Source organism: Anas platyrhynchos, chromosome 6, assembly GCF_047663525.1.
Source record: "Anas platyrhynchos isolate ZD024472 breed Pekin duck chromosome 6, IASCAAS_PekinDuck_T2T, whole genome shotgun sequence".
NCBI lineage: Eukaryota > Metazoa > Chordata > Aves > Anseriformes > Anatidae > Anas > Anas platyrhynchos.
In genome coordinates, this window is record NC_092592.1 from 2855699 (window position 1) to 2871669 (window position 15971).

The 15971-nt window shown below is 37.5% G+C and overlaps 1 protein-coding gene across 1 annotated transcript in view; it reads left to right on the plus strand.

The window, feature by feature from the left end:
• The window catches only part of LOC140002821 (uncharacterized), a 54912-nt gene that overhangs the window by 12239 nt on the left and 26702 nt on the right, over nucleotides 1–15971 (plus strand). Inside the window, exons 13-16 of the mRNA XM_072040213.1 lie at nucleotides 336–718; nucleotides 2810–3083; nucleotides 4479–4769; nucleotides 4851–5060. Of these exons, the coding sequence (XP_071896314.1) occupies nucleotides 336–718; nucleotides 2810–3083; nucleotides 4479–4769; nucleotides 4851–5060 (1158 nt within the window). The remainder of the gene's footprint in view (nucleotides 1–335; nucleotides 719–2809; nucleotides 3084–4478; nucleotides 4770–4850; nucleotides 5061–15971) is intronic.

Genomic DNA, 15971 nt, shown 5'->3' on the forward strand with positions numbered 1-15971 from the left:
ATTTAGCAAAAGTGAGCATCTAGTGAATCACCAACAAAAATCAAGACTGAATTATCCAATATTCAGAGTAGTAATACTAATGATTTTTATCAGATTAAATAAAAAATCATCAAGGTTTTTTAGGCTTAATTTTTTTAACGTATGCTGTGCCTTGTAGGAGCTAATTGCCTTCTTGCTAATTACCAAACCAATTGCTGAAACACAGTTTTGGATTTAGCTTGTAGAAAGCTTTGGCTGATTGAATCCATTTTTTACTTAGTTATACAGCGATTGGAATGTTTGGATTTCCTGCTTAGTTTGTTTGCCAAATTAGATAAACCTACTGTTTATTTCAGGAGAGATGATGGTGTCACCATTAAATACTCCAGATTCTTCAGGAGAGATACTGGATTGTCATGACATCTCAGATTTGATGAGAGAGGAGGAATCTCCAAAGTCTATATTTGAAATAATGTACTCCAGAATTCCAGAAGGAATAGCTATGCTGGAAGAAGATCTTGATGTGGACAGCGTATCATTAAGTGCAGAGAAACAAGCCTCTCAGGTGAAATTGGAAAGTAAAAGGAAAACACCAGATGAGAAGTTGGAGTCAGTCAACGTTGGATCAGCCATCAAGCAGCCATTAAAAACCCCAGAGAAGAAGCCAGGACTTGTAGAGGTCCTGTCGGGCATCAAGCAGCTTATGAAGACTGCCAAGCAGAAGTCAGAGGAAACAAAGGTAAAATATTTTCTTTAGCTTTTGGAAAGAGTTTATTTAAGCTTGGAGCCTGTGGTTGAAGTGAACTCTTAGGCCATCTAATAAGACATGTTTTATATCATTGTATTTTCATTAAAATATCTCATGCACAAGACCTGTGGCTGACAAAATACCTTCTGGAAGAGCACCTGATGTTTATTTGAAAACAGTGAAGTTGACAACCTGTGTTTTCCTTGGTAGCTTTGTCCAGGTGTGAATGGGTAAAAACCAGAAGATGCAGCTGAGTACAAATTTGAAGGAGCACTTTTTTTCTAGTCATTTGTTTCTGTTATGTTTAAAGCACCCTTAAATTACTTACAGACTACAATGGAGTTCTTTCTGTGCCTTCCTTTTCATAAGTGGGATATATGCATGTTTGGTTTTTTTTTGTACAGCTTCTTCATAGCTTGTAGATTAAATTCAAAACACTTTTTTTCTTTAAACATCCAAGAGCACTGAGCTTTTGCCAAAATTTGGCGTTACCACGTAGTCAGTTGATTGCTCTTCATGCCCATAAGGCTTTCATTCACTGCTTGCTGAATGGACACCAATTCTACTCTGTTTGCTTGTATTAGGATGTACTTTGTTTAGAGGAACCCTACCTAAATGGCTGCTGAGGCTGCTCTGGGTTACCATTTTGACCTTACAATTCGCACCTTCATCACTCTTGTCATTGGTGTATTTTATTAGCCTCGATTTTTGTTGACTCCCAGATCCATAGATTAAAATGAGTATTGCTGGTCTGTGTAGAACTACAATAAAACACTTCAAAACATTCAAATGATTTAGATTCAATAACCCTCTTTTTCTAATCTTACTAGACAATGTTCAGCCCGTTTACTGAATGCTTTTTAAAACTCTACTGTGTTGTCTTTCACTGTAAAAACTGCTACACTAGCTCAGATAACAAGTATTAAGTTCAATTTTGTGGTAGTACCAAATATATGATGCAGTTAGCAAACGAAGTTGGCTTCATTTTCTCATAAAGTATTTGGCAGGACTTTTTTCAACTGTTTCACTCCCAATTTTCTATTAGTTAACTATTTCTTGTCCTGTCAGACACACACAAAAGTATTGATTATTGCTTATTTCCTTAGGTCAGGTCAGAAAATGTTATGGATCCTAAGCAGGAAGATGCTGTAACTGCTTGTACTAATGGCAGTCGTGAGTATGGTAAGTACAAACACTTTTATTTTAACTAGAGTAATAATGAATATGCAGGACTGTGTGTGTTGTTAGGAAGTTTCAACGTGTTGTAAAAATTCCAAATTATATAGTATGGAAGGAGCAAATATCTCAGGGAATTTGAGCAGTAATCTGTAACACAAACCAGTGTTGGCATTCTATTGGTGTTTAAAAAATGGTGTAGTAGTTTGATGTAATAACGGTGGCATCTCCAAACATACCAGTGTAAAAAACAAACAAACAAAAAATCACCTGTTGCTAAGGTATCCACTTAAAATCACCTTTATTTGCAAAGACTTTCAAAATATATCTTAAAGCTTGAGTGCTACCTGTCAAATAAAACAAATAACTCTGTGTACTAAACTGGGTTTTATTCTAGGAGTCTGTTTAAATCCCTGTTACTTTTTAAAATAAAATATGATTCATTAGAGCAAGACCGCTTTACTGGGAAAATGAAAACTCAAGAGATACTTTGATCGGGCATAGTAATGTGTAACTTTTGATTGTGCTCTTTTCTATATGACAAACTTTGTAGGGGGGAATAAAACTGTTTTAGAAGACAAAGGAAATACTTCACAAGATAAAGATTCTCAACAAAAGTTGTCAACTAGTGAAGACCACTCTACCCAGAGACTAACAAGGGGCAGACCAAGGAAGACTGTACATCCACCTTCAACAAAGCAGTGTGAAAAGGATTTAAATTCAAAAGAATTGCAAGGTCTGGAGAAAAAGAGCATCCAAGAAGAGATGGGAGAGATCAGTACTTCAACTTCAGTAGCTAAAAATACAGGAAGAGGAAGGAGAACAAATCTTTGCATGGAAAAAGAAATTGTTTCAAAGCATCCTGTTGAGAAAACAGTTGAAACCGTTTCACTTGTGGAAACGCAGGTTGATACTCGAAGACCAAGAAGAGGTAAAACTAAGGAACCTAAGGAGTTAAAACATCCTAGTGAGGATCTTGAGTCTTCTGAAAAAGATTCTTCAGTGCTACAAAAAGATCCTGCAAATAGGAAACAGGCTTTGCAGGAGTATGATATCAGTAGCACATCTGTAACTGAAGATGATCAAAGCAGAAAGACAGAAGGCGTATCTAGTAGCACTCAGGATGAAAATCACCAACTGCAAACAGATTTAAAAAAATCTGAAAACGCATCTGACAAAGGTAGTGTAGAAGACAGAGAAGAAATTCTTCTATTGCATCAGAAGAGGTCTAGAGGAATGAAAAAAATAGAAAACACAGAAGCACTGCTTCCACCCAAAAGACAAAGAAGAGCTAGGAATGAACAGGTTGAACAAGCTCCTTCAGAGGAACTTCATGGGACGACAAGGAAACTTCGTAAACACCAATCAGCAAAATTACTACAAGGTGATGAGCAGACTTCTGAGACTGCCCCCACAGAAGCATCTGGAAACAGAACTGAACTTGAAGTAAAGGTAACAGAAAAAAGAGGTAAGTCTTCAAGAAATGCTAGAAAACAACCAACAGAAGTAAAACCAGACATGTGCGGGATGGCACTTGAAAATACACAGAATGTTCAGAAAGCCAAGGAGACTTCAAATGAAACCATTACGGAAACAAAATCACCCACCAAAAATGAGAGGAAAGTATCTCTGGGAGATGAAGCGGAAAATGCTCAGGAAAATACTACAAAGGCATCTCAAAGATTAAAGTCAGAATCACCTTCTGGAGAGACAGATAAAATGCCGGTAACTGTTCTCAACTTGGAATTCAAACAAGAAGCAAACAGAACTAGAAGCAGGAGAGGGAAAAAAGACTCTTCAGAGAAGAAGGCTGATGAATTTGCCCAGGATGTAAACAGCCTAGATCTTATGCTTAAATGTAAGTCAGAAACAGAGGAATCTTCTCCCAAAGAGTCTTCAGCCTCTAGTTGTGTCAAGCAGGCACACCAAGTAATGAAAGACCAGAACAACACAGCTGACACATTGGTAACTGCTCTAAACAGTGATGGCATTGCTCATAGACATCAAAAGCAGACAAGAAATGAGCAGGAAGCACATGAACCAAAGCAAACTGAAATCCTGCAAGAGAATCGAACACAGGCAAAAGCAAATGCATCAGCAAGGGACAAAAGAAAAGAGATTGATCTAGCAGCAGAGGCAAAAAGTTCAGCTTCTCTCCGGAGAAAACGTGGCTTGTCAGAAACTGATGACAAAGAGGAGAGTACTAATGAAGAACAAAACGTGCTTTTGGAATCGGTGTCCTGTGCAAAAGCAAAGCCATTAGGAAGGGGCAGAAGGAAAGAAACTCCTCCAGTGTCACACACAACTAATTCCATTTCTCTTAGAAGAAAACGTGGTTTGCCAGCAGATAATGGTAAAGAAGAGGCTCTTAAAGATCAAAATGTTCCGTTAGGAGCAGTTGTTTCAAGTCTAAAAGATCAACCAGAAAGAGGCAGAAGGAATGAAGCTGCCATATTATTAGAAGCCACAAGTTCTACTCCTGCTCGGGGAAAACGTAACTTATCAAAAGAAAGTAGCAGAAATAATAATCATAGGAAAGCTAAACAAATGATTTCTGAAAAACCCTCTTCCGAAGAAAAAATTGACCTTTCAAAAGGGTACTCAGGGAAAAAGTGTAGTATCACTTCACTGGCTGTTAGTTCTAGTTCACTTCAAGGTTTGCCAGAAGATGGTAAGAATGAAACTCCCAAAGAGCAACAGGGTATACTTTTGGAAGTAACCCAATCAGGAAAAGAAAATCCATCGAAGGCAGGCAGAAGGAAAATAGTTCCTTCCAAATCTGAAGAAACTAGTTCAACCTTTCTCAGGGAAAAGCTTGTCTTGCCTGAAGACAGAGGTCAAAACGGAATCCTTAAGGAAGGTGAAGGTACAGCTCTGGAAAATAACTCATCCCAGGAAAAACAAAGGCAACTGAGAAATAAGAGGAAAAATGTACAATTCAAACCAGAGGCAGCTACTTCTCTTCGTGACAATGGCAACTTGCCTGAAAACGGCAACATTTCGGAAATGCAGTGTTTGATACCCACTGGTTCTGAAGAAAGTAATCAGTCTGGAAAAGGAAAAGAGGTTAACCCTACCCAACAGACAACTTCCACTTCTCGCAGAAGAAAATGTCTGTTGCCAGCAGATGATGTACCACCTAAAAAATCAAAATCAGGTGAGGAAAAAAAAATATTTCTATTTTCTACATATAGCTAAGTTTAGAATTTTGTACAGGTTGTTATTACTGTTGGCTGCCATAGTCTAATGTAAATAGAGAGTGGGTCTTTAATGTAGCAAAGAGAGGTAAGTAAAGAAGGGGCTAGGTTATCCTGTACAAACCAGATGTTTCTCCAAAGCAGAATGGATTGATTGTATGGCATCTGACAGCTGTATTCCTCTTCTGCTGAGTTATTCAAATGCTCTCATGCTCTTCTGCTGTCTCAATCCGTAACTTGCAGGTTAAATAACAGCAATTAACTAACTTACAGGTGGTTATGAGCATAGCATGATAATTACATTTGTAGCACCCATTGTCTGTGCTTGTTTTCTCCTAAATACCATCTAAGCTCCTGCTTTTGTATGTCCAGGTTTTGGGTAGCTTGTACAACTTATCCGTGCTGTAATGAAGTTGGTGCTAGAAGGACTTGGAGCTGTATTTGAGCTCAAATGACAGCAGAAGTTCCACATGTCTCTCACTTTTCCTGTTTTTCAGTTTTATTTTCCCCAAGCCAATAGAGCTCTAGCTTCAGACACTTGAAATATTCCCTAAACCTTTCAGCTGGATGTGATAAAATTTTAAAGATACCATGTTGTAATAAATTATCGTCAAATAAATATAATAAAATGGAAGTAATGAATCTTTACAGATGCACAAAGAATTTTCTGGCAGGTTATGTGCATTAATCCTATTGTGATTTGGCCATGCTCTCGTTTCATTTCTCTTCATCTCTTTATCTGTTACATGTGCTTATCCAAACGTAACACGTACATCTATTGTGGCAGGTTCCCCTCTTGGTTTATTGACTTCACACTTCTGCTAGTTTTCACTTCTTGACACTGCTACATGCACCTCCCAAAGGACTGATCTCTCCCAGTGCTTTTCTACCGGTCTGAATAGTTTCTTTTGGGGGGAGGTCCTTTTTCCCCACATGGATTTTAGTGGTGGTGCTTGGGTCGATGCTCATCTCTTGGAGCAGCTTCACTGGTCTGTGCCATGTGGATTCTTCCAGAAGCGTCCAGTGTGTTTGTTACAACTACAAGCCTGACTTTGCAGTTCTAGCTGGACAATAAATTAGTTGCTGTACATTCATTTTTGCTGTTTTTTTCTTCAGTGTTAGATATGTTTTAGTTTTACATATCAGTAGAAGAATTTTTAGCTAAAATAATAGCTAATTGGTTTTGGTGCTCTCATTAATGTTAACCTACTTTCAGAAATAGCTGTATGTCCTTGGGGACCTATTTTAAAGGATATTGGATGTGCAGAAGTGTGGGTTTTGTAACTGGTTTGTTGAACTCATAGATGTAAGCTTTGGAACGTAGTCATTAGGGACATCTCCCTTCAAAAACAATGGAACTGAAGATTGACTTTCTATAAAATGCTTGATTTATGATATAAATTTCCATTTAATATTTCTGTCTACGAATAGAGAATGATGAAAACGGATCACCCAAAAAAGGGAAAAGAAACAAAACTGAAGAAAAACTTGAAGGCAATGTGAAGACAACTCAGACTGCTGGAGGGACGAACAGGACAACAAGATCAAGCACAAGAGCAAGTGCAAGAACAAGAAAATAGTCTTAACAGTTAAAGAGCCAGTTTTTAGAATGATTCTGTAAATGACATTGGAATTTTTAATGTGACTTGACTTACACTCAGATTTTAAGTTCAGATTTTGTAAAGCTATCGCTGATGATATTATCTAAGTACTTTTCTTAATATGTTTACAGATATGATGCCGCCTGTTTTAGTAGATACATATAGTGGTTCCTATACCATGCGATGCTTGTGCAGAATGGCAGGTAGAAAAATAAATCTTTTATGCTCGTATTTATCCCCTTTTTTATGGTAATGAGTACAGTAGCCAGGAAGCCATGTTACTTTACTGCCAGTGTAATTGTAAGCTATTTTCTGCTTAAATTTTATGTGCTTAAGTCTTATTTTTTCATTAAAGTTCTGTAAATATTCTTTTAAAAACTATAGATTTATTAGTAGAACTACTATGAATGAAAATGCTATTTTAAAAAAAATAATTTTACTGAGAAGTACGGGTTTGTAAGCCATTAAATTTGTAAACAATTTAGGACTTAAGTGTTTTGTGTTCTTAGGAATAATTAAAGATGTAATTACTACTGTCCTCTTACAACCAAATTTAATTTTTTTAGCCAAATGCCATAATTTTTGGAAGTGTAATGTGGGTGCCTCTGAAATTCAGGCAATTCTCTTGTAAACATGGCCACGCTGTGCAGTGCTTGTAAAGGGAGGTGAGCACTGGGAAGAGGAGCAGTGAGCGTATGAGGTTGCGATGTTGCCCTTTTCAGAGCTGCAGCTGATGTGGAGTACTGAATGTGGTTTGGAGAATATTTTCTAGAGGTCAGTGTCTGCGGCCTGTGGATAATGTTGGCGTGCACACATCTCAAAGGGTGGTAGCTTTCTGTTCCTCTATTAAATGCAAAAAATAAAAAATAAATAAAAAAATTCAGCTCAGATATCTATGCGTTTTTAAGACCCCAGTTAAGAACCTACATTTTCATATAGTCTAGGAGGAGTAATAGATTTCTATGGAAGGACAGATAGAGTTTATTTTCTGATGTTTTTCTTAGGGCTTCTTTTGGAGAAGATGAATGGCCCTTTGGGCAAGTTCTGATTTGTGAAATCCGTGTTTTCAAAGTGTTACCACAAGAGGAGTGAGGGGTTGCTTCCACCAGCTTAGGTTGCAGCCTCTGAAATGAGAGGAGTATCTTCACCCAAAATGTTTAGTTGGGTCTGTGGTGCAGGATTTATGATCATCCCAAATTCCAGGACATGTAGCTTCATGCTTCTTGTCTCAGCAACAACTCAAGCAGTAGGTCTAGACTAGTGACCTTGGAGTTTTACAGAATTTTACCGATTTTACTGGATCTATATGAAGTCCTTGCATGTTGAACAACTCCAGTTTCCTTGCACTCATTTTCTCCTGCTCTGTTTGTGACTCAGTCTCCTTAACTGCAACAGGGAGACTTCACAAAGCCATCTTCACGAACCTAATCCTGTGTCGGCCCCTACTGGCTGCTGCTTAGAAGTATCCCTTTTGGTTGGTTTGGTTGTTTTCCAAAGAAACCTGGTGATAGCCACCAACAGATTCAGAAGAGAAACAGGACAAAGCAGCTTGGCATTTGTAACCCCTTGAAGGTGATGTGCTTGGGATCAATTTGTCATTTGGCTTAGTAGCTTTCCCTATGCAATGTGGGTAGAAAGAGGAAATAACAGCAGCGCTTTGACCTCTGGAAGCTCATGATATAAGTACCCTTCTAGGTCAGCTTCACAGCCTTGCTGTCTTCCGTGTTCCAACCTGTATTTTTTGTTCTTGCAGTTATGTAAGAGAAGCAAGTGCCTCTAAGTTGCTCTTTCTCTGTCATTTCAGTCTTTAATATCATCCCATAATTATTCAAGGCAGTAATTTCTAACAAATCAAAGTCCTAAGGCACACCCCAATTTTTATTTTTTATTTTATTTTTTTTTTTCAGAATGAGAACAGGGCTGAACTCTTGTGCTGTGAGCAAATGCTCCATTTTAATTGCATCACACACAGCCTTAATGATAAGGGATCATTCCATCTTCCCTAATTTAGCTAGTACGTGTTCGATAGTGAGGCGGCCTCCATACCAGAGGAGATGAAAGCCTTGGGCAGAGGCATGGAGTTGTGAGGGTAGAGGAAGAACACTTGCCAAGTTTCCATCACTGCATTGAAGGAGCTGCCTTGTTTTCCATTCAGTAGCTGCAACTAGGATATAAGAGGGCGTCTTGGCCTCTGTGCAAAGTGAAGAGCTCGTCAGCGAGATGAGCAAAGGGGCATTTTGTTTGGGTTTGTTGAGTGTCACAGGTTGTGCAAACAAGACATTCACCACACAAAAGCTGTTCTGCATAAATGTTACTCTTGACTCATTGGATAAAACCTAATTAAGGCTTTCCTAACAGGGCAATATTCTTTTTTTTTTTCAAACAAAGTTCTTGAAAGAAGCAGGAGGGGGGATTCTCGGCTCCTTTTCACAAACTATTTCAGAAGAACTGAGAGAACACCCTTAACTAGATAGCGCCGCTAGGAGCAAATCATTTTTCATAGCACCTGGCACACTGCGTTAGGGTATCACACATCCCACCACTTCAGCTGTGGTCAGCACGTGTCTGCTGATGAGCAGGGGCTAACGAAGCGTGCCAGAAGCTGGGCTGTGACTGCTTAACCCCACTGCCACACAGGGCCTGAGCTTGCTCCCCATGCAGCCACTCGGGCTTATTAATTGGGGCTGCGATCCACAGGAAAGTAACTGCTCTGTGGTTGTTTTCTGTTGAGCAGCTAATGCTCAGACTAAGTAAATTGACTTGAAATATCTAATTAATAAGTAAATAATAGTCCATAAAGAGCAGCTGACTCTGTCTGCTGAGATACTACAGAAATGGGGCTTCGCTTAGCAAAAGAGGTCCTAATGGCCTTTTGGGGCAGTGCAAGAAATTCCCTTCTAAAGATGATTGTTAGTTTTGTCCTTGCTTTTATTCTAAAACCCAGCCTCGTCCTAACTGACACCAGCAGAAAGAGTCCACACTCTTGTTTTAAGACAGTATCTGTGACTTTCATGCAGCAGAATTGGTAATTCTACAGGTCACGTTAAAGGTTTTATACAGGATTTTAAACTCAAGTATTTGGTGTCTCTGTTTTGTTTTGAAGTCTGTCTCTTCAAAACTAGTAAACTGATATACATGTATATATATATGTATATACATGTATTTTAACAAGTTTTAAAGATCAGCAGCCTATGCACATCATTTCGGGGAGCAATGGTAACAGTGGTTTGAAGTAAATTATGTGTCTGTTTAACACAGAATGGGAAAAAATAACCTACTTTAGTTGTAGAATCTCAGAGGAAAGCAAAGTCCTACCAACACACCTACAGTGAGAACAAGCTCCAGTGAACCACACATATGCAAACGTTATAGCCTTATTGAGAAATAGAGCTGAACACAGGCATATTTTCTGATTCTAATTAATATATATATTTTTGTCTCCAGTGATTCTGTCTGATATCTCATTTTTTGTTTGCTCCTAGTTTGTGACTTTCTATGTATATGTAAAGTATGCATATAAAGTTATCAAAGTTATACACTTATATATATTTTTCAGAGCTGAGTTACCAATTTCTGAACATACTAAATGCATAATTAATACTTGATATACATTTAATATCTCTGTGGCAGTGAACTAATTTATTTTCTACTTTTATATTACTATTTAGTACAAGCTAAACATGAGTAAAGAAAAAGTGGTATCCATCCCTAGGCAAATGGTGACGTGTCGACCAGATCTGTACCATTACAGTAGTTCAGGGGGACAGAAGGTGGTCAACCTTCATCTCGTGAGACTCACAGCCCCACAAGGAAAAATGTGTCATAGGATTATTTTCTGTAACATAGTACGCATAAATATCTTGCAATTTGCTCTCAAGTATAGCTAGGAGTCTCAAGTTAACTATTTTCTCAAAAATTTTGATGGCAAATATAAATGTGCGGTTGTCATCCCATGTCTTGTGTCATTGGTCATCTCCTGAGTGTACACCGACACTCAGCTCCTTCCAGGAATCTTCACCGACTTTGATACTGCCAAATCAATACCCTTTAGGTTATAAACTCTACAAGAAGCCAGGTATTTTTGCCTAAATTGAATGCCTAACTTGAAAGAGCCCTTCAGAGCTGCAACACAGCTGACAATAATTCCCAAACTGCCCTACTTCGATTTCATTCTGCTTCATTTAATGTGTTTCTGGAAGGTGGTGGTGTCCTTAAAGAATGCAAATTGCAATTCTTTTATTACACGAAAATATCTTCTAAAATGGTCTGAGTCTCAAGCTAAAATATTCTGAGTCTTATGCTAGGTAAATATTCAAGGGAAAAACAAGGGTACCTATGCAGAACTTCTGAAAGAAAGTGACACAAAAATAATTTAAGAGAAACTCAGAAATACTGTAATGCTTATTTTCAATACAAATTGTAAAATATCCTATGTGGAGGTATTTATAACTCTATCGCTACCTTGATTTATTTACCTTTGGGATGTGACTTTACAGTGTCCTTTTCTGTCCCCAGGTATGAACTGTAAGTGATCATAGCAAAGACTTCATTTACTTATGTATTTATTTATTTATTTCCAAATACTGTTTGGCTTTCACTTAAAGAAATATTTCTGTATTTTTCAAGAGGCATAGACTGAAAACATAAGGTGGAGAAACAGCTGATCCTTAGCATTGGAAGTGTATGTAATTTTTAATATAAGGAGGTGTTAAAGTGCCAGGCAGATGTTGCCATAATGTCTTTATCTGCAGTAACACTTTTGTACACCACATAATGTGCTATGTGTCCATTGAACTAGGATGTTTTGACTATGGATTTTGAAAGAATGTAATTAAGTTTCTATATATGCCTCACTTCTTTTAATGTCTTGCCCTAGAAAGTTTTTGTTTGACAATAGTAAATAAAATAAAGTTGACTTTAATTCTGTGTTTGTGTTTTTGTTTGTTTGTTTGTTTGTTTTATATAATAAATGTAGCTTTCAGGAATTCATAAAAATATGTTTACAGTTACTCATGCCTTTATTTGGATTCATAGTTTTCTCTGTATGTGTCTATATATTTTTACATTTATAAATATATTTTAAGGAGGAGAGAGATATTTAGACAGTAGAACAGTAGAGAATGAGTACTAAATAATGTTGGTGAAGAGTGGTGGTGAATATCCATGGCCAGGTAAAATAAACATAAGAAAGAATATCACAGCTGCCTTTCTAATATAATTTTCAGTAATGGTATAATATATACTCTCTAGAAAGGCTTTTAAATAAAATTTTAAATAACATTTTACATGGATACAGTAAGATAGTAAATATGCAGTCCATTTTATTATTATTTTTTATTATTCTATTTTTGTTTAAGAGCCTTGTCACATTTTATTAAAATGGGTAACTAAAATATTCGCTGTAAGGCTGAGCGTTTAGTTAACTCGGTATTCATATTTTCTAAGCACTCTTCCAAAAAAAAAAAAATAAATAATAATCCTGACATTAGATTTTAATATTTCAAACCTGTACTGTAATCAATGGTATAGTTTATATAGAGATATGTCATTTACTCTTGACTTTCTCTTTCATATCCAATATCCTTTCTGACTACTGTGAGTTCATAGCTCAAAAAAGTTTCTTGATAACAAGATCAGCTGCTTAATTACAAGAAAACCTGTATTGGTTTGAATTTTCCATCTTTTAATTTGTATCTTTCCATGGCATTCCTCTCCTGACTTGACACTAAGGTGCAATGCTATTTGGAGAGAACAGTGTGATTGTAGTTGTTAACCTTGATGCTGAGTTGTAAACACTGTCAGGTTCGATAATTTCCCAAAGGCTGAGATCTGATGGAGCCAATTCTCAAAGATTAAAAGATATCAGGTAATTGATGATCTTTGAGGATGTCATCTCCGTAGATTCTTATTTCAGCTTCCTTTCTTGCTTCTTTAGGATAGAATTTATGGTTTGTCCTCAGGGGAGGAAGAAAAAACAAAAGAAAACAAACAAACAAAATAAAACTGAAACAGGTGGAACTTGCACCCTTCTTTAAAAAAAAAAAAAAAAAAAAAAAAAAAGCCTTTGGGGTTACTTGCATCTCCAAAAATCAGTTAGTGAATATTCTGAGGCTTGTGACTTGCGCTTGTATGTGCACTTGAAGGGCTCAAATTTGGGGAGGCAATACACTGGAAGAAGGTGATGTAGAAGTAGAATTTTAACTGTCAGTTATATTGGGTCATCTGATAGCTTTTTATGGTACTCAGGGTAGATACAAGTACCTTCTTATGCTTAATTTGAGCACCTCTCCCTAGCAGGAAGTTGAATATCTCTGTCTAGAACTATTCCGACTTCAGAACAGCACTTTAAAACATGTTCCTGACACAAATCCTTTATCAGAAGTGTCCAAGCATTAGGAGAGATTTGGGCTCACTGAACTGTGATGCAGCAGTACTTTGAAAGAGAAGTTTAATCAAGTTTGAATGCTTGAACAAACACAATATTCTGTGGGATTGGTGTTGTTTTAGTGTGTACCTGAATGCTTTTCCATTGCAAGAAAAACTTCTTAACAATAATGGCGCAATAAACTATTTTATTAACCATAAAACTTGCGTGCCATTTCTAGAAATGCATCTTTTGCCATTGAGAGTGGGAGATGAAAGGACTGCTCAGGCTTGCAGCCATCTGAAAAGTATATATATATATATATTTATTTTTTTTCTCTAAAAAGGGAAAAAAAAGTTAATATTTAACTTCCATATTTCATTTCCTCAGTATTATTTCCTTCAGTGACAGGATCGTATTTTGGAGGAAAAGACCTAGTTAAAGAAGTGCTAGTGGAGTAGAAATTGGGAAGTTCTGCAATTAAGAGCCTTTACCAGGCTCCTGGATAGCTATGAAAGCATATAAGAAAATCTAAATGGCTACTGTATGGCTTAGAAAAGATCCCATGAACTTGTTTTTTTGCTATTTTCAGTGCGAGTTGCATCTACCTTTTTATCAAATATCTTCATGAATACCAGAAAAAATCCAGGTATCCTTGCCATTAAAATGTCAAAAAAAAAATTGCCTAAAATCAACTAATTAGAGCTTTAAATTATATTTAAAGATTGGGCTTTTCTTAACAAGCTAAAAGCACGTTTACTAAGGCAAAGTAAGGCAAAGTGTTAAATCCTTGGTTTTGTTTGAGAGAAATATTCTGCAAGCCAGCCAACTGTGGAAGTTGTGTGAATTTTGTACTTAATATTTTGCGTACGTACATAAAGCTCCAAATGATCTATTTTTAAATAAAGGACAATGATAACACCCTGTAGGAGGGTCAGACAGATCATTTTGTCAGAAATCACATGTAAAACGAGGGCCAAATTCACTTTAATCGGACCCACCGAGAACAAGTTTCAAGTCAAAGCCTTCAACTCATTTACATCAACAGCCGAGACTTCTAGCAGTCTGACCTGGTAGCTGGGCCAGGTTAAAACAAACAAACAAATGAAAAACTTTCATCTGTTGCTGTTCCAGTCTGTCAAATTACCAAGATAAAATCATTTTACTACTGTGTTCTGAGGTGTATTTTAGTTAGTGAATTACATCCTAGCCCTCCTCTTAACTGCCTGGTTCCTGTCAGCAAAGTCAGGCCCACCAATTAGCGCAGGCTAATTCTGCTCCTTTTTATATGTGTGCCTCCTTTGTTATGCTGTACATTGTTCACTAGTTGGGATATCTACTGACAATTAGGGAATGAGGCAGACACAAAGACTAATTTGATCACCCGGAGACCTGCCTCCCAAGATCCCTGTGTAGGCAGTGGAGACACAGCAGTACCTCCAGGGCACTCCAGCTGAGGTTTCAGCTCGCCTTCGCCCTCTAGAGAAGCCTCCTTCTTTCCATTAACTACAGGGAAAGACTGGCATCCCCAGGCAAGAGATGGCCCCTCTCAACCACGCTCCCATTTTAATAAGGGAAGTCAGCGACAGAATTTGACTTTTGAGTTTCAGGGCAAAGGCTGCTCGTCCGCCACGCTGGAAACGGGCCTGGTCCGGCTGCCTGATGGAGCTCATCCCAGCCCAGCTCCCGACCTGGCCCCATAGGCACCTTGTGCCTCCAAAATCAGCAATTCCCTTTGGGCACACTTCTATGTGCTCTCGGGACACTCCTGGCCTCACCAGGAGGACAGAATGAGGGAGGAATGGCAGTGGGGTGAATCTTTCACGTGAATTAAAGTCATTAAGTAAGGTTCTGTTTGTTAGGTTAATTGCGGTATTGATCCTCCAAGTCCCTCAATTTGGAGTAGTATATAACTGATACAATTTCAGTTCAATAATTTTTGTTGGTGAAAACATGCATTTTACCTGTATTCAGCTTAGTTTCTTTATGCCTTTTTCCCTAGCCAGTTCACACACTGTCAGTTGTAGACTGGACTGCCTGTAAGTGTTGGGTGTATGGCAGACATCATGGATGATAACCATTGAGACACAAATATTTTAATTGTTGAACATTCAAATTCAAATGTTGGTCAAAATAGTTTTGATACCACTGGAAAAATTGAGAGGGAATCTGGTTCTTGAAAATTTAATCTTTATGAAAACACTTAAAGATGAGATGTCTTTAATTTATGAAAACAAATTATATCAATTTGACTCTTTCAAAGTCAAATTTAAAATTTCCCATCAATATCAACATTCATCTGGCAATTTATTATTCTTTGCTATCTTCGTTTTTTGTAGAATCATTTTAAAGTTGTGAATAACATGCTGTGTGCAGTGTCTGTGTGCAGTGTCTCAGTGATAGTCCTATTATATGGTGAGATAAAATCACAGGCCTTCCTGGTTAATCCTGGATATGTTTCACTTAAAACAAACAAAAAACAAACAAACAAAAAAAACAAAAAAGCAAAAAAAAACAAACAAAAAAAAAACAAAAACAAAAACAAAAAAACATTTTTTTGCTGTTAAACCTTACATTCTGTTAAGGAAAAATTCAGGTAAAATAAAGTGCAAGACTGAAAGGCTTATGGCAAATTTGTAATGAGGAAAATATTTCACAGAATCGCAGAATATCCTGAATTGGAAGGAACCCACAATGATCATCAAGTTTAACTCCTGGGTCCTTAAATGACCGCCCAGAAAATCAGACCACATGTCTGAGAGCACTGTCCAAATGCTTTTTGAACTCGAGCAGAGAGTGAGGACAGAGTGAGGTCAGCACTTAGCACAGATTCTGGAACTGTATGACGCTTTTTGTTGTAGAAACGTACTGGATGCTTGGACACTTGTACTGGATGCTTGGACGCT